Here is a 19,465-nt window from a genome sequence, read left to right on the forward strand (position 1 = left end):
GACTACATTATTCAATGTACTTCCTTTTTTTTTTAAATGACAGGATGTGATATAAAGATTTAGTTTTATTTCTCATAGGTGAAGGTCCACAAAGTTCCTTTTTGTGACAAAATTATAACCAGATGAGGTTTGAGAAGAAATAAGTAAATATCATCTGCGAACACTAGGTCCTACCAATGAAATGAAACAGAATCTAGGAGATATAGCTACTACATTATAGACCCATGTCAGCAGAGAAAAAAAAAATGTTCTTCTTCTTCTTGTGGTATTGATTATATTTCTTACAATACTGCTCTACCCACCCTTCTGGTTTTTAGAAAATGCAAAATATTGATAATTTTTTTGCTTTTGTTTATATTTTTCTTTTAATTCCTAGCTACATAGTTTCATTTTCAGTCCCACTGCAATGCACCTTTGGCAAATTTTACTATAGCCCTGGGGGTGACCAAAACCTTGTGAGTGGATTTGATACACAGAAACTAAAAGAAATTTATAGTATATATACATGTGCGTGTATTTGTGTACATCTTTTTCTTAGTATCACATGATGACTATAAGCAGGCATCACTAACATACAAGTGATATTCATTTCCAGTCTTCTTAGGAAAACATGTCTGACTATAGAAAGTGAAATATTACCTTGCCTGAAAGCAGGTGGGGTTAATGACAGCAAGAGATCTGATTCATCATCATCATCATCATCATCGTTTAACGTCCGCTTTCCATGCTAGCATGGGTTGGACGATTGGACTGAGGACTGGTGAACCAGATGGCTACACCAGGCTCCAATCTGATTTGGCAGAGTTTCTACAGCTGGATGCCCTTCCTAATGCCAGGATGCCCTGAAAATTTATCTGAACAAAGTCCATCTGACCCATGCAATCATGGAAAAGTGGGCATTAAATGATGACAATGATGATATCTAGATATTCAGAGCAATTCAACACATGCATCATTCCTAAAACTGCATCTCAAAAGCTTAACTCCTTCTTCGGTTGCTGAGCTACAAAACATAATAATTTCTCTCCACATCAGAGTATTATTCATGTATCTGAAAAGGTGGTGATACTACACATACAAACAGCCTAAACTGAAAACAAAAAGTCAACCATCTAAATGGCAAATACTCAGTAGCAAATTACAACAAACTAACACACTAATCATTATGTCTTCTCTATTTCTTCTATTAATACTACACTGGTTCCCGCTTCTATGAACTATCAAGCTATGAACCACCCTCATCAAACTGTACACAATACACCTAATTGTCCTCATCTCACTTTCTTAAAGCATACACTAGACCAGTGATTCTCAACCATTTTTTACCTACGGACCCCTTTGATTACTATTTTATTCTGGTGGACCCTCACAGCCATTCAATGTTTAAAAACTAGTTTTATTTTCTTTCAAAATTCCTATTTTGTTATTCATTCATTAACTTGCATAGGTTGAACTATGTAAAATGTTAGAGAAAGAAACCTAGCTGTTTCTTGCAATAGATACATTTAAATCAAAACTTTACATGGACATTCAAAATACTATTATGGATCCCCCAATCTACTATTTTGCTTGTGCAAACCCCATAAAATCTTATACGGACCCCTAGGGGTCATACGGACCCCTACGGGTCATATGGACCCTGGCTGAGAACCACTGCACTAAACACTTTAATGAATAATTCCTTTTCCTTTTCTGTAATTCTTCAGAACTCCACTCTGATGTCTATATTATTCCTTCAGACAAAAGTTCAAGTTGAACATCAATTGCATTGCCATCACTAGTCTGAGGTAACATGAAATTGGTCACAGATGCAACACCACCTACTCATTTAAAGACTAAATTTAAAATATAAGTGAAAGAATCAGATATAAAAATAATTTCTTTAATACAATCATACATACATACATATATATATAAATATATATATATATATAGTTTTAGAGAAAAGAAACAAGGTTCATGAACACATCGATGAAAATCCACAGTCACATATCATTTTATCCCTAATGTTATTATCATATATATATATATATATATATATATATATATATATATATATATATATATTTAAGGATAATATAGCACAGGGATGAAGGATAACAGGCTTTAATAGGAGATCCAACATTTGTTTCTGCACTGGACACCAACCTTAAGTTGCTGAGTTTATATTCAAAGACTATTATAGAAGAACATTCTTTATAATAATTATACAGTTGAATGCTGCTCATGAGGGGCAGTACAGAAACAAATGTAGTAATCTACTATTAAAGACTGTTATCCTCCATCCTCATGTTATATTATCCTTGTATTAATCTTATGCAAAGTAGAGTTCCACATGTGTATGTAGCCTTGAAATACACCACACAGTAGGATATCATGTGGTAGCCAAATAACAGCATAAGAGATCCTATATGCACGTCACGAAATTTTCGCCCAAGTTCTGCTATATATATATATGTGTGTGTGTGTACAGACAATTTCCTGATAGAAAACACAAGATTGAAATTCAATATGCAATCATTTAGTTTCTTTACGTTTAGATAGTTTCTTTTTTTTGTCTTCAAGATACACTTTAATTTCAGAGGGATCATGCTGCAGATATGGTCGCAAAGGATAATTTGGTTCCTTTGGTTGATTAATAAAGAACTTAATCAGTTGCTTTAAAACATTGTCATTGAAATTCTGGATCTGACCATCTTTGATCTCATAAAGATTTTCTTCTTCAGTGTGCCAACAGATGTTCTTCAGGTTGTTACCATCATCATCCTTCCACATCTCCAGTGTGTTAAGTTGGTAAGCAAAAAATGAGAACTTCTGTCCATCAGTGATCACTGTCTGGGTGGTAAGTGGATAAGTTAGCTCTACAAATGAGCTAAAACCTGTAAGAAACAGGAAAAAATATAGTGTTAGAACATTCACAATGCACTTAAGATTATTTTATTTTGATTTCTGTCACTAGATTACAGCCATTCAGGGGCACTGATGACTTCAAAGGTTTTTAGTCAATTATATCGATCCTACTACATTGTCAGGTGTAGAACTTATTTTATCAATCTTATAATGTACAAAGAGTAAAGAAGTTAGCCTATGTTTAAACATAACCAAATATTACAAAGTATTGTTTAATGCGTCTAATCTGCCTGTTTTCAATCTTTCTCTCTGTGTGGTGTATATATCATCATCATTGTTTAACGTCCGCTTTCCATGCTAGCATGGGTTGGACAATTTGACTGAGGACTGGTGAAACCAGATGGCTACACCAGGCTCCAATCTGATTTGGCAGTGTTTCTACAGCTGGATGCCCTTCCTAACGCCAACCACTCAGAGAGTGTAGTGGGTGCTTTTACGTGCCACCGGCATGAAGGCCAGTCAGGCGGTACTGGCAACGGCCACGCTCAAAATGGTGTATTTTATGTGCCACCCGCACAAGAGCCAGTCCAGGGGCACTAGCAACGATCTCGCTCGAAAGTCCTTACACATGCCATGGGCACAAGTGCCAGAAAGGCGACGCTGGGCACAGGTGCCATCACAATTTCGCTTTCGCTTGCCCCAATAAGTCTTCGCAAGCTGAGTTTCGTGTCCAATGAGGGAGACAACGTTGGCATGGGTGCCAGTCGTCAAATTTAACTCAATTTCGATTTCACTTGCCTCAACAGGTCTTCGCAAGTGAAGTTTAGTGTCCAATTTAACTCGATTTCGATTTCATATATATATATATATATATATATATATATATATATATATATATATATATATATACATGCACACACACAGAGTCAAATTTGCTTCATATGCAATTACAAGATAATTGAATTATTCAATTAATTCATAACTCTTCAAAAAATCAAACTATTTAACATCAAACCCATGTAAACTTGACTGGTAACATGAATATGCAAATAAAATTAATTTTAGTTAACTGCATCATTTTTCCTGGTTTCTAGTAAAATAAAAAGAAGAAATGTGGCATAAAAGTAGAAGCTTATTTGACTGGCAACAAATAAAGGAATTATGGAAACTTCCATTATCATAATTAGTTAAAATTACAGTATTCGGTCAGCAATTAATCTTTAGAAACAATAAATTTTAAAGAGTCAAATGTATTTGAAGTGAATTGAAGTCGATTGAATTTCTGGTTCATGTATTTTTATCTTACTTTTAGTAGAGTAATAAAATTCTTTAATAAATTTTCATTTATTTTGCTATTTTCATTATTGCATACCTATGATGTTTGGTCTGCTCACTTGAGGTTGACTAGGGTCTAAACAAATTCTTTTCCTTTTTAATTGACATTAAACAATATCTCTCACATATTTTATTCTAAAGTAAAATGTTACTTAATACTGTGGTAAACATGCCACTGGATATATCCTGAAGTATTGTAGGAGATATTTAAACAAAAGCTAAAGGTGCTGACTTAAACAAATTTCTATTAAAACTGGATGTGACATATTAGCAGATCTCTGTTAAAGTCAGATGGATATATAAAATAACTACATAATTTATCAAAGTCAGAAAAAGTATATATAATCAATTTTATTCAAGGCAAGCATGAAATATAAACATCATATTCCAATTCATAAGAAGTATGAATTTTCGAGGAGGTTTTTTCCAACCCATTTCAATGAATAAATTGAGAGTATGTCTACTCTTTGCATTAATTGTACATTTTTTAACACCCACTTCAAATGTTAGTATACAGTAGGTAGTGGGTAATGTATCATATTACCAATTAAAGGATTATGAGTTCACACCATACAAGTTTTGTGTTAAACTGAGGAAAAATGCAACAGAAACTTAGGAAATTCTCAAGACTACTTTTGGATTAACTTGTATGAGCCGAGCATCAGTTTTCTGCTGCCACAAAAGGTCAGGCAGAGCAAGTCCACCAAGAAGCTCATAATGATACCCTTTTTTGACAGCAAAAGCATCATCTACATCTACTGGGTTCCTTCTGGCAAGATGGTCAACGAGTACTTTGTGGAGGTTTTAAGGGAGTTCGAGAAAAAAAATTTTGTCACAAAAGGCCAGAGTACCTGCACCAGTCCACAATTCCATCCTGATAACTAACTCCTTGACAGAGATGAGTATTGAAACTGTCCTTCACCTTCTGTGATTTTTGGTTTCCCCCAAGCTGAAGGAAAAGATAAAAGAGTCTATGACAGGGGTCCTGAACACCTTTACTTTGGAGGACTTCCACGGAGCCTTCATGAAGTGGCTGGAGTGCTACAACAAGTGCATTGAAGTCAGTGGATCCTACTTTGAAGGAGATTAGACTTTTATGCTTCTCTGAAATTAATAATTGTCTCTTTTGAAAAAGTCTCAAAACTTCTGGAATGCACCTTGTATAACAGTTGTAGCAGCAACGCAGAACAGAGTTGCCAAAAAGGTACTTTGGTAACTGCAAGCTGTGACTCAAATTCCATCTATGATATATTGGCATGGTTAAATGAGAATAAAATGATTGAATTTCCCTAGTTCATCACCATGAATCTTAGCATTTTAAAGTATTTTTTATAGCCATGTTGGAAGAAGTGCACTGCATATGATCATTTAGAAAACTAGGTGTGAAATCATTAAATAAAATTAAGGAAGGAAACTGTATCTTTGTTTTCTTTTAGTTAAAAAAAGGTGATGAAACAAAATTTACCTTGGAAATATGCTTGGGCTACTGTCCAAGCAAAGGATGTCATTAGACCAAGACCTTTCTGGAACTCATAAGTGATCTCAGGACCAAACTGTTTTATTTTTCTTTGCATCTGAGATGAACAATGAAATGATACCAGGCCAAATTCACATGGATCACCATAAAAGAATCCTGTTTCAAAGAAAGAATACAACAAAGTTTACTAATTCACCGATACAGTTTGAATACTTAAAAGTCCCAAAACAGCAAAGTTTATTTTTGGCAAATGTACATGTATAATAATCACTAAAAATGTGCAGACAATAGACTCCCTCAAATGCTCAGGGGGATCATTAGAAGTAGTAGATAGCTTTTGTTACCTAGGCGACCAAGTTAGCAATGGAAGAGGAAGTTCTGAAAGTGTAGTTGCTAGAATAACAGGCTGGGCAAAGTTCAGAGAGCTTCTACCTTTGTTGGCAACAAAGGGCTCTCTCTTAGAATGAAAGGCAAACTGTATGATGCCTGTGTACATACAGCTATGCTACATGGCAGTGAAACATGGGCTGTGACTACAGAGGACTTGCAAAGGCTTGAAAGAAATGAAGCTAGCATGCTCCACTGGATGGGTAATGTCAGTGTGCCCACACAACAGAGTGTAAATGATTTAAGAGGAAAACTGGGTATAAGAGGTATCAGATGTTGTCTGCAAGAGAGAAGACTGCACTGGTATGGTCATGTGATGCTTGTGGATGAGGACAGTTGCATAAAGAAGTGTCAAGCTGTAATTGTTGAGGGGAACCTGTAAAGGGGGAGACCCAAGAAGACGTGGGACAAAGAGTGAGAAAGGATCTTTGGATACTGGGTCTCACTGAGATAATGAAAAGGGACCAAGAGTTATGGGAATTTGCTGTACTTGAGAAGACACATCAAGCTTAGTAAAATTGTTGTCATTCATACATACAAGCTTGTCCTTTACAGGTACCAGTGCCACATAAAATGTGCTGGTGCTGCATAAATGCACCCATACCAGTGGCATGTAAAGAGCACCTAGCACACTCTGTGAAGTGGCTGGCATTAGGAAGGGCATCCAGCCACAAAAACCATGCCACAACAGACAATTGGAGTTTGGCCAACTCCTGTCAAACCATCCAACCCATGTCAATATGGAAAATGGGCGTATGATGATGATGATGTATAATCTTACTGTAAAATTAAACCAGCCCTGAACTGTTGAAAAGCAAGTATATACTACCACAATCAAAGATTTATTTTGTTATAAGATTATATATGTTCAAACACATAAATACACTTTGATATATTAAAAACTATGTTAACATTTCTTTAATTTTATGCATGACTATATATCATTAAATATCATATAAAAGTAAAGCATTTATTAGAAATGTATTTTTTTTACTGGCTGAGTCTGGAGAAAGAGGTAACACCCATAACCTTTGCAGGCCCTCCTAGACTGGTGAGCTTGATGCCATTAAAGTTCAATTTACACTGTTACAGGTCAACACTTAGGGTTGGACTCAATAAGGCTGACAAAAGGTGGAGAGAGAGCGAATCAGATGTGCTTAGGTGGAGGAGGTCCTATAAAGCTAAAAATATATTTGCAATTCCATCTGACCGAAACAACCATAAGTTCAAATCATATGACCATAAACTGTGCGTTATCCATATCAGGGCACATAACTCAGTGCTAAAATGCTTAATTGACAACAAAATAATTTCTGCTCCTACTTTGCAATTAAGTAGTGTTTAAAGGTAGGAAGAGTAATAAGCTGTAAAACTAATTTTCCAACAAACAAACCTTCTCATCCATGCAAGCATGAAAACATTGATGTGAAACGAAAATACATTTAATTTTTGATCGTTTTCCTACAGATGGCATCTCAGTTATTTAATTTTTTAAATATGCTAAATAACTGAAGCAAACTTTTAACATATTTATTGCTGGACATGATTTACTACGTTGGCTGTTTAGAAAAAAGAGAGATGCTGATAATATAATCATCAACTGGGAGGAGAGAACTGTGTTGTCTTGTAGAAGGCAAACTGTGGTAAATAGAGAGAGAGTGTCCAAAGTTGTTTCTTGCTCGAGATGGTCAGTCTGAGTGCCCAATGTGGTCTGGCCTTAGTGGTTTGCCTTCCTTGAGTATGCAGGTGATCTATGCAAACGCCTAAGGCTATCTGGTCTTGGCAGTCTGTCAAAGCCATCTGGTCTTAGCAGTGTGCCAAGGTTGTGTGACTGAGTTAGGCACCAAACGGTTTTTAAAGGGTGAAAAGGGAGTGATTTAAGATCATTCCCTCCCCTCCAACTCCTTTTTCACAATCACAAAAGGTGATGTCACTGTTTGTAACTCAAATGGTTAACTCCCTATCTGTAGCAACAGCTCAGTATAGCTTTGAATACATTTCAAACACACATACACTTATGAATTTTTTAAAAATCTGTCTACCAAATTCCCTCACAAGGCATTGGTTGGCTTGGAGGTATAGTAAAAGACACCTGCCTAAGGAATCACGCAGTGGGACTGAACCCAAAACCATATAATTGATAACCACACAGTGAGACATTAGCAGTGAATGCCAAAGATTTGCAAAGGGTGGAGAGAAATCAGGCAAACTAAACAAAAGAAGTATCAGCCAATATATGTAGGCAAGACAACTGTGCAAGTATGAACATCTAAGAGAATAATGAAATGAAGAAAAGTATTATTTACTGCTGGTAAAGGATCTCTGTGAAAGATGATGTGAGAAGAAATGGTGTGATTAGATCTCAGGATGTTGGATGTCCTAGATAAAATTAGGAAAGACCATATCATATCATGTATTGCAGACAAGTTCAAACCAGGCTAGCAAGAGATATAAATATACATTAAGACAGTCATGTCCCTGTCACTGACGATGATGATGATGACAACAACAACACAGTAACAATCATCATCATTTAATGTCAGTTGTCCATGCTGACATGGGTTGAATGGTGTGACCAGACCTGGCAAGTTGGGCGGCTGCACCAGTCTCCAGTCTGATTTGGCAAGGTTTCTACAACTGGATGCCCTTCCTAACACCAACCACTTAACAGAGTGTGCTGGATGCTTTTATGTGGCACCGCATAGGCACTTTTATGTGGAACTGCACAGGTGCTTTTATATGGCACCAAACAGGTATTTTATGTGGTACATGGGTGTTTTTACACAATGTCGCACGGGCGCTTTTACACGATGCCGCACAGGCACTTTTACATGTTGTCGCATGTAACAACGTTGACAATTATAACTATGATGATGGTGATTGTACAAATCTAAATTTGATACATTACCTGGTATACAAGTATTCTTCACCTTTTCATTTTGTTGAGATAAATCACTTGGCCAGTAGCAGAACTGTGAATATTCACTCTCAGTACACAAAGGGCTGTCCCGGGGAACAAACTACAAAGCGAAAATCAATTTAAACAAACCATCAGAGAATTACATTAATTCAGAACAAGGAATATTATGTTAAAATACACATTAGTTATAAGAGTATCAATCACTGAGTGGACAACTAAGTGAGAGGTAAGTGGTTCAAATCCTGACAATAGCATTGCATATCATTGTGTTTCTGAGTAAAACACTTTATTCTACATTACCTCATTGAACCTAAGCTATTGATAATAAATATCAGATCATCTAGGAATGTTATGATGCAGTGATATACAAGGCAGAATTTATGCTATGATGCAGTGATATACAAGGCAGAATTTGTTATGATACAGTGAGATACAAGGCAGAATTTATCTAATTCATGCCATGAAACAAGAGTCAAGTAATGACTCTTAAAACTCTTCAGAGTTTGTTTTGAAGAATGTACATTAACATTTTTATGAAGGAAGGGATGTTGGGTATATTGTTAAATCTTTGAAATTTTTGCTTTTATTTTCTGTAGTGTATGTAATAAGATACTCCTCCCTTCTGTGAAATACAATGGTGTAAAAGAAAATAGTATTTAGTATTTATTTCAGTGTAACTAGAGTTTACAGCACCCACCCATTGTGTTTCCTCATAACATTTCTTTTTTTTTTAATGCAGAAAGACTATACTTGTTAAACCATTTAATTATTTGTTCATGATCATTGCACAACATGATGGTGTGACATAAGAGAAAGAAGGTGCTTTGCAGGATATCATACAGAATACTTTCATTAATGCTATTACAATATATTTCTAATTTGAATTGTAGTGGTAAACTTAGAAATGCTTTCATAATGCCCTCCAATTTCATGTTGATAATAAGCAATATCAATCAAGACAATGCAATAGATTCTTTTTATGTTATGCAATGATCATAAGCTAGTTATTGAACTACATAACCATAATCTGCAAAATTTCATTAAAAATATGCATTATTTAACAAAGTTATGAGGAACACTAAACTATTGTTATTGTCTTTATTTCTAAAAACAGAAAGTCTGTAGTCACTGTTTAGTCCCAATTTTGATCAAGCAGACCTCTGATGAAAAGTGTTTCAACCTTAACCATCCCTTAGAACAATGTTTCAGGGTTTGATCTGAGGAGCAGTCATCTGCTGTTTCTAGCAGGTAAAACACCTGCATAGAGATTTCAGGAGTATTAATGACATGACTAAAATGGTTATTTCTAGAAACTGAAACAGGACCGTATGTTCAGCTGTCCAGTAGCATTAATCTTACTCTGTCTGACATTTAAATTTGAACATCATTGTGCTTTGCTTGTCAGTGAACAATATTTCAATGCAAAACAAAGTTATGAGATAACAAATAAACCACCATCTGATTGCTTGACATGCTGGAAATAGAAGACAAATTCCTTTAAATGACACACTACCATCTGCTTTCGTTTCCATTAGTTTTGAAAATTATAAAATATTTAGTAAAATAACTTTATCATTAGTAATCTGATGTCTGGAACATAAATTAACATGAAATTTACGGAGCAGGTTTTAAGTCATATCACTTTAAATTTGTATCATAGGATAAGGGTTAAAAAAAGAGTTTTAAAACATTAAATAATATAGTCCTAGATATACAAAAAGAAGGTCACATCTGGAACACCTTTAATCACAGGTTTACTCAATGAGTGTGGAGGCGCAATGGCCCAGTGGTTAGGGCAGCGAACTCGCGGTCATAGGATCGCGGTTTCGATTCCCAGACCGGGCGTTGTAAGTGTTTATTGAGCGAAAACACCTAAAGCTCCACGAGGCTCCGGCAGGGGATGGTGGCGAACCCTGCTGTACTCTTCCACCACAACTTTCTCTCGCTCTTACTTCCTGTTTCTGTTGTACCTGCAATTCAAAGGGCCAGCCTTGTCACACTGTGTCACGCTGAATATCCCCGATAACTACGTTAAGGGTACACGTGTCTGTGGAGTGCTCAGCCACCTGCACGTTAATTTCACGAGCAGGCTGTTCCGTTGATCGGATCAACTGGAACCCTCGTCGTCGTAAGCGACGGAGTGCCAACAACTCAATGAGTGACTGAAAAAAAAATCTGCCCATCTTCTGGCCCAACGAAGTGTCGAAGAAGGAGCTGAGCCGCAAAACTGGTTACAATAATGTGGTCTTTGAAATATTGAGATCAACAGCAAAGATGGCTTGGCTATGCATTCAATATTAACCGAGGGGAAGATACCAAAGGTAGGATTAAAATGAACACAAGCTGGAAAGTGAAAGCTTGGTCGGTTGAAGAATACCTGACTTAGAACAGGTGAACGTGAACTGATATCAAAGTATTTTATATGGGACAATGCAGGCAACTATTAAAGACAGGTCTGAATGACGCTTAATTGTAGAAGCATTGCTTCTCAACAGTGAAGGTAATAATATACAGCAAAATAACATTTACACGCATAAGCATTTTTCTCAGACAATGTTTATAGTGTTTTTTTTTGGTTTTTTTGTTTGTTTTTTATATGTAAGATATATACATGTGGGCCATGAGTTAATATAAGAAAACAAAAAAAAAATTAGTGGGCTACTGCAAAAAGTTGGTGATCCATGACGGGGTCACCGTAACATTATTTTAAGTTTCCGAGCAAAACAACGTATTGTAGCCCCTATATATACAACCATTACAGATTAGCATTTGGCATCCAGACCCATGAAGTCCCCGGGTAACTTCTGAGTATACCCTGCTTTATGATGGCACTGGCCTCTAAGTCTGTAAAATATGAACACAACGTCCCATATCACATCGTTCTGCAGACAGTAGAAAATGCCAGATTCAGAATTATTTCTTTGTATCCTTCTCTTGTAGTTTGTGATTAAATTTTAAAGGGGTGGAGGAATGACAAATATAAGTACCGGTAGTATAATGAGGCCTTTCGGTCAGCAAACATGATTGCATGTCTGATCAAGCACCGCTAAGCAAACATACGATTAAAAGCATTCCAGCCGTGACATTCAGTTCTACTATTCAGATATAGTAGTGTATCTAGGACTATTTTATCGTGTGTCCTTCCTTTTTAAAGATGGTAGGGTGTAATTCGAAGTGAAATATGGCTGTTATTTCTTGCATTCTTACTGATATGCGTATAAAGGCGAGGGAAAATGGGGTGCAGAATATTTTTTAAAGTAAGTTATTTAAATGTAGTTATGTCTACACAGAGGTCATCGAAAGAAAGAGAAGGATAGCATGTAAAACAAGAATACACAAACAGTATATGTGTTTGCGTGTAGGAAATAAAAGTATATATGTATTCTTTATACATACCGGCATAAGAGGCTTTTCGGTGCGGATTTGAGAACAGATGAATTCTGTGTTAAAACGGCTGTACATTTTATGTAAAAACTGATCTTCCCTATTCATCCTTAATACGTAGGGCTTCATAGGAAAACCATAACGGTCCCAGAATGCCCGGACTCGAACATTTTCTGCAAACTGGCTAGTCAATAGATAAGGGTAATCAGGAGCTAGAACCGAGAGCAAACAATTGATAATTTGTTCAGTTTGGAGAAATGTTACGTTACTAGGATCCATTTTATTGTATCTTGTATATTTTAAGTTTCTGTCAATAAGGAAATTTTCAAATAAAATAACCCTTTCAATTAACGGTTTTATACGCTGTAAATAAGCCATCGCCTCTTCTTCCATTTGTTCATAAACTTCAGGCATTCCAGGAGCCATGTGAGTTTTGGTCACGTATTGTTGATATTCAAAAGACCTGGGATAATGCTGAACTGAGGGACATTTCCAAGTAACTTCTGGAGATGGTGATAACATTTCGAAACGATCTTTTAGCTTCAACTGCGGGTCTTTTAACTTGCTTGATTGTTCCCAGATTGACCAAGATCTCTTTTCGCTCATGTTACCCCATGATCCTGGCGGCCATCTCGGTTTGATTGGTGGATATTGAATTCCTTCGTCGGAAATTTCCTCTAAAGTATTTACTGATACAACACTACTAGCATAACGATTATTTGGGTGGAAAAAAGAGGAGAATCTAGAGCAAGATCGACACGACCTCGAAAGCATGAGTGATGGCATCGCCATTTTGACATTGAAAAAATATTTCAAGGGACGTAACTCTAAAACACTTTATCTTGTGTTAAAAACGTGAGAAATTGGTGCTTGGAATTATTCAATTTGATGCCTTGTGGTTTTAACTCCATATCACACCGGAGTTAATTTACTTTCTAATACTTCTAATATTTAAAAGAGTCAAGTATATAGTCGTAACCAATATTTAGAGCCAACTGGATACCAACAAAATACATGTTAGCACAGTTTTAGAGCGTAATCTGCCCGTGAATTTCAAGAATTGGAAAGAAAATTGGGACAAAATGATTAGTGTAGATATAAAAATCATAGCTTTTACTAAAGCCTTCGACACTGTATCATTTAGGAAACTTATATACAGATGTAAAACAATAGAATCAACATTAGAACTCAAGAATGAATAGGGGCCTGATTGAATGTAAGAATGATACAATGGCAGTAAACAATAGAGTGAATTACACTTGAGCCTGTGATGTTTGGCTGGTGTCTGTCATTCAAATAGAACTTACAAAAGTCAAATTTCAAGACCTCAAGTTTTGTGAGGCTTAGTCAATTAGGTATTTTGTTGCTCACCAGAATGGGGGTAATGGATGAAGTGGGTACCAATAATATATTGAAATGGAGTGGGGGTGTAGTCATCATCATCATCATCATCATCATTTAACGTCCATTTTCCATGCTAGCATGGGTTGGACGATTTAACAGGAGCTGGCTAACCAGAAGACTACACTAGGTTTCAGTGTCTGCTTTGGCATGGTTTTTATGGCTGAATGCCCTTTCTAACACCAACCACTTCACAGTGTGGACTGGATGCTTTTTATGTAGCACTAGCACAGGTGAGGTCAGTTTTGGCATGTTTTTTACAGCTGGATGCCCTTCCAAACGCCAACCACATTACAGTATGAACTGGATGCTTTTTACATGGCACAAGTACACGGCGTAGCACCAGCAATGCTATCACACCAGCAATGCCATGGCACTAGCAATGCCATGGCACCAGTATTTAAATAAATAAAATGCTTATTCTTACACACAATTGACATTCTGTAATTGAATCAGAGGATTGACCCTATTGAGCAAGTTTCTTCCATCATAACCTCAAGTTGGTCCAAGCATTGGTAGTGAAATTTGGTTAATGGAAACTGTGTGGATGGAAATTGTTGAAAGCACTATTCTTGTTTTTATGTGGGTGAATTAATACATCATATTGTTTTACACAACCACTTGACCCTTGAGTGGACTTTAACAGAGTTCATTCTGTTGCAAGCGTTCTGAACCCAGTCTCCTGTTTGAGAAGTCCATCTTGAGGATTGTCTTGCTATATTCCTTCAGCTGGAAAGGAAAGGTGGTTCTTTTTTTGTTTTTTTTTCTGTTTGGTAGTTTTAATGAAACAAGTTGTATGATGGATAACACTGAAAATATTGTGTAGACATTTTAGTTTTCAGCTAAATCCTCATCAACACCTTTAATTTCATTTGGATGGATGGGGGAGGTGCTCCCGTCCAATAAATTTTCTGAAAGACGGGTGAGTATGGTCTGAATGAATAGGATTACCCTCCCTGAAACTCTCATAGGTTGAAGAACACAGCTGGGAGCGGGTACTTGCCTTTTGATAATAAGGGTTCCCCAGAACACCTGTGAGGTTCCTTCATCTTCCCCACCCCTATGTTGTTCTCCTCCTGTTAAAGTGTGTAATGTAATTGCCTTTTGTTTTTCTTTCGGTTCTACTTAACCTCCTCCTCTCCTCCCACCATTTCCTTGTCTTGTTCTTCTTTTCTACTGCCCTTGTGACAAATAAAGGAAAGATCATTATCATCATCATCCACTGCTATACTTCACCCCACTCCTCCATATCATCATTAAGTAGTTTATGAAGAAGCAAAAAAGAAAAGCATTGAATATATTTTGAATATTTTTATTTGTCTTTCTGTGATTGAGATAAAAATTCAGCTGAGATCAACATTGATTTCCATTTCTTTTCAATCAATGAAATCCGCCCTAGCATGACCTAGATGATGCAAATGAATAGATGGGTAAGATCCTTAGTGAAGAAGCACATGGTTAAGAGGGCCTATATATATATATATATATATATATATAAGACCGAGAGGAAGAAGATAACTGCTAGAAATAAAGACCATGCTAGTTTTCAAAACAAAACATGATCTCTCAAGCTACTTAGCAAAATTAAATGTGGTTTTCAAAACAAGAACATGACAGCTCGAGGTATGAGCAAAATTAACAAGCCATGTATTGCCACCACAAACACATATTTAAGACAAGCTTCTTTGGTAACTTCAGTACATGAAGGTGATAGGTCCCAGCATTGATCCTTCCCTCAGTATTATCCCAAGCTAGATCCTATCTGCATTAACCCTTTAGCATTCAGATTTCTTTGTCAAATATAATGCTTACTTATTCATATTTTTAAAGTTTAATCCTGTATTATCTTGTAGCTTTGAAATTTCGAAGATGTGATTGTTTAATTTTAAAATGACATAGTAAGGTAGGTGTGAGAGCCTGTATCTGGCCAGTTTGAACATAAGACAAGTAGAATATGCAAGTCTGATATAACCTGTTTAAATGTTAAAGAGTTAAACTCTTCAATCTCCTCTCAGAAGGAATCACCCTACTTTCTGTGAAAACATAACATTGAGTCCTATTCCCAAAGATAATCTTCCTAACCTTGCCATCTACTTAACTTACCTGTTGGCCTGATTTCTACAATTTATTGGAGGTGCAGGTATGGTTGTGTGGTTAAGAAGCTTACTTTGCAGCCATATGGTTTCAGGTTCAGTCCTACTGCATGGCTCCTTGTGCAAGTGTCCCAGGTCAACCAATTCTTGTGACTGAATTAGACAAACTATGTGGAAGCCCATTATGTATCCTTTCTACTATAAGCACAAAGGTTGAAATTTGGGGGAGGAGGATAATCGATTACATCAACCCTAGTGTTTCACTGGTACTTAATTTATCGATCCTGAAAGGATGAAAAGCAAAGTCGACCTCAGCAGAATTTGAACTCAGAATGTAGCAACAGGTGAAATACCACTAAGCATTTCGTCCAGCATGCTAACAATTCTGCCAGCTCTCTGCCTTGGAAGCCCATCATTTATGTGTGGATATAAGTGTGTGCACGTATGTTTCTGTTTATCTCCCACACACTATATGACAACCAGTGTTGGTTTGTTTATGTCCTTATAACAGAACAGTTTGGCAAAAGAGACCAATAGAATAAATCCTAGATTTAAAAGTACTAGGAGTGTTGGTCTACTAAACTCATCAATGTAGTGCTCAATCATGGCCACATTCCAATAAAAGTTAAAATGGTAAAAGGTATCTGAAAACTAATAGAGACAATCAGTAACAACCTCTATTTTCTTTACCACTTAGTTTTTTTCCTCTGTTTCTCAGCAACCATCTATATTTCTGTAGACTCAGAACAACTGGAGATCTGTTTGTGTATGTAATTCATCAGTGTTTAATCATCGAGAACTTCAACAAATGTTTTTATGGTTACCTGCAACAAAATTTTTGTATATAACATAAGAACCTCATAGCTATGTTGTAGATTATACACCTATTATTAAAGGAATTCCAGTCGTGACTATCTTATCTTTTCCCTATGTGCAAGAAACTCAGGTACACATTATCCGACATGTCCATTTTTAGGAAAAGAGGTTATGTGAAATTTGGCTACTATTTCTAGCAAACTGAGCAACCACATTACACCGCCTTCCATAGCTTTGTTGCATGTATGGGGACTATATTCAACATGAGAACCTCATAGTTATGTTGCCAGCCATGAGAGAGTCCTGTCAGACTGCACCAATGGCAAGCACTTATTCACCAACCCACTCCAACCTCTAGCCATGTTTCTTCCATCTGCCTTTGTTCCTCAAAGTTAGCTTATTGTATAACACCTCCATCTGACATAGTTTCAAGGGACTTATGCTGACTTGTATCCTCAATTCTTCATCTCTTTGGGGAATTTATTAAATAAGTGGCAGTAACTTAGATAAATTCTGTAAGTCCTTCTGTTGTATACTAAAATAGATCCTGAAACAGATCCCATACAATACATCTGTAAAAACTTCTTACTAAAATATACATGCAATAATTTATTATTTTTTTTATTATGGATAATGTGGCAAATATACACAAATATGACAGGATGAAATACTTTACATCACAGAAATACTAGATCAGGGGGGTTTTTTTTTGTTTTTTTTATATATTTGCTGGGTTAGGGGGAAAAGGCCAGTGACAAAGGCCTTTGCAAGCCCCTTCCCTTAGATCAGTGAGACTGATGCCAGTGAATGTTTCTAATTAACCTTTCCAAATCAACACCTACAGAAAAGACATGAACAGGGACAAAACACCAGAGGGCTGATGTTCTAAAAAAGAGAGACTGGTTGCAGTGATTACTGTGGAGCCAGATGGGTAATGAGAGGAGGAGAGAGAAATGTGCTGGAAATGCCCAAGTGGAGATAACATGAGCCTAGCAGCTATTTAATTAATAAATTAGCAGGTTATTAAATTTAATCAAATTAAGCAGAAGCTATTAGATTAATCTGGAATTCCACAATACTAAGCAATAATAATTACATGCATCCACAACTTCATTCTTCCGATTCAATAATACACAATATATATATATAAAACTGCTAAAAACGTTTTCACTATTTTTCTCTCCTGTTTTCTTGCTTGTTTTTTTCCATTGTCCATATTTGCTATGTCAGAAACTAAGAATTTTAGATTTTTTCTTTAGTAAATTTAAACCGAATAAACATCAAAATTTTTTTTTAGCAAGATACTATAAAGGTCCATATATAATACACCTGATTTTCAGTCCCAAATCATTTTAAACCCATAACATCAGGTAGTGTTGCACACATGCAGATAATCTGCTATAATCTATACTAATAAGACAATAGGCACAGGTATATCTGTGTGTGTAGTCAAGAAGTTCACTTCCCAATCGCATGGCTTTGGCTTCAGTTCCACTGTGTGGTACCTTGGACAAGAATCTTTTACTAAAGCTCTGAGTCTTGTGAGTGGATTTGGTAGATGGAAGCTAAAACATTTGCCATATATGCTTGTTTGTGTGCATTATGCTTATTTTTGCATTGTGTGATAATTGTAAATGTTGCAGTCATACAAGTGCCATCATTCATTTCCAATCTTTCATGAAAACATGTCCAGTCATGGGAAATATTATCTCATTTGGAAACACGTGCAGATTGGTGACAGGAAGGGCATCCAGCCATAGAAAATCTGCCTCAACAAATTTCATCCGATCCATGCAAGCACAAAAAAGTGAACATTAAAATGATGGCAATACTGATACACAATAAAGAGAATTCTATGATTTTTCTTTTAACTAAATTCTACCAGTCTTGGATAAGTGCCTTCTCAGGCCAACCAAAGCTTTCTGAGTGAATTTGATAGATAGAAATTGAAAGATGTGTGTATGTATCACCATCATGATAGACATTCTTCTTTTCATGCCCACTTTTCTCTGCTTGCAGGGGTCAAACAGAATTTGCCAAAGCAGATTTTCTACAGTTCAAAGCTTTCCTCTTCCAAGCAAGGTAATAATTCCCCATGGTTAGACATGTTTTCACAGAAGATTGGAAATAAAGGACACTGCTTGTATAATGTCATGCATGTGCATCTTGACATCATGTACTAATTGTAAACAAACATTATAGTCAGTGTGTTTGCAATTTTCCATAAAAGTATTCGACTTGGAAAATATTAACTTGCTTGGAAACAGAAAGAACATCTGGCCATACAAAATTTGCTTCAATGAATTTCATCTGATCTATGCAAGCATGGAAAGGTGGAGTTTTTTCATATATAACCCAGAACTGTTTAACATGTTACATGCTGGGTGTACTATGGGTTAGATAGAAGAAAAAAAAACCAAATCACAAAAATATAATAAAAATGTTTTCATACAAAGTCACATAACACAATTTCCATAAAATATAGGTGCAAGTATGCCTGTGTGTTAAGAAATTTATTTCCCAACATCTCGGGTTCAATTCCACTGCGTGACACCTTGGGCAAGTCTCTTACTATAGCTCTGAGCTAAACAAAGCCTTGTGAGTGGAATCTGTAGATGGAAACTGAAAGAAGCTCATCATATATATTTGTGTGTGTGTTTGCACATGCTGCTGCTGTCTCCTTGCCTTAACAATGCAGGTAATGTCCTTACTTGGAAACATTGGAAATATGTGAGAGTTGGTGACAGGAAGAGCATCTGGTTGCAGAAAATCCACCTCAATAAATTCTGTTCAACTCATTCA

At 36.3% G+C, this 19,465-nt stretch overlaps 1 protein-coding gene across 1 annotated transcript; it reads right to left on the bottom strand.

Moving 5' to 3' along the window:
* Window positions 1-1,866: 1,866 nt before the first annotated feature.
* Window positions 1,867-13,156, bottom strand: LOC106870261 (39S ribosomal protein S30, mitochondrial). Its single transcript, XM_014916278.2, has 4 exons — window positions 12,366-13,156; window positions 8,958-9,069; window positions 5,651-5,818; window positions 1,867-2,879 (listed from the first exon to the last, which is right to left on the bottom strand). Exons 1-4 carry the CDS (start codon window positions 13,143-13,145, stop codon window positions 2,518-2,520), a joined length of 1,422 nt encoding a protein of 473 aa, XP_014771764.1. The 5' UTR covers window positions 13,146-13,156; the 3' UTR covers window positions 1,867-2,517.
* Window positions 13,157-19,465: the final 6,309 nt, after the last annotated feature.

Source organism: Octopus bimaculoides, chromosome 3 (genome assembly GCF_001194135.2).
Source record: "Octopus bimaculoides isolate UCB-OBI-ISO-001 chromosome 3, ASM119413v2, whole genome shotgun sequence".
In the NCBI taxonomy this organism is placed as follows: Eukaryota; Metazoa; Mollusca; class Cephalopoda; order Octopoda; family Octopodidae; genus Octopus; species Octopus bimaculoides.

Excerpts from the sequence above, each read along its gene's own strand:
- LOC106870261 (XM_014916278.2), bottom strand. The coding sequence starts at position 13,145 with ATGGCGATGCCATCACTCATGCTTTCGAGGTCGTGTCGATCTTGCTCT. Across the intron at positions 9,070-12,365 it reads CCGAAAAGCCTCTTATGCCG|TTTGTTCCCCGGGACAGCCC; the intron begins GTATGTATAAAG and ends TTCGCTTTGTAG. Across the intron at positions 2,880-5,650 it reads AGCCCAAGCATATTTCCAAG|GTTTTAGCTCATTTGTAGAG; the intron begins GTAAATTTTGTT and ends TGTTTCTTACAG.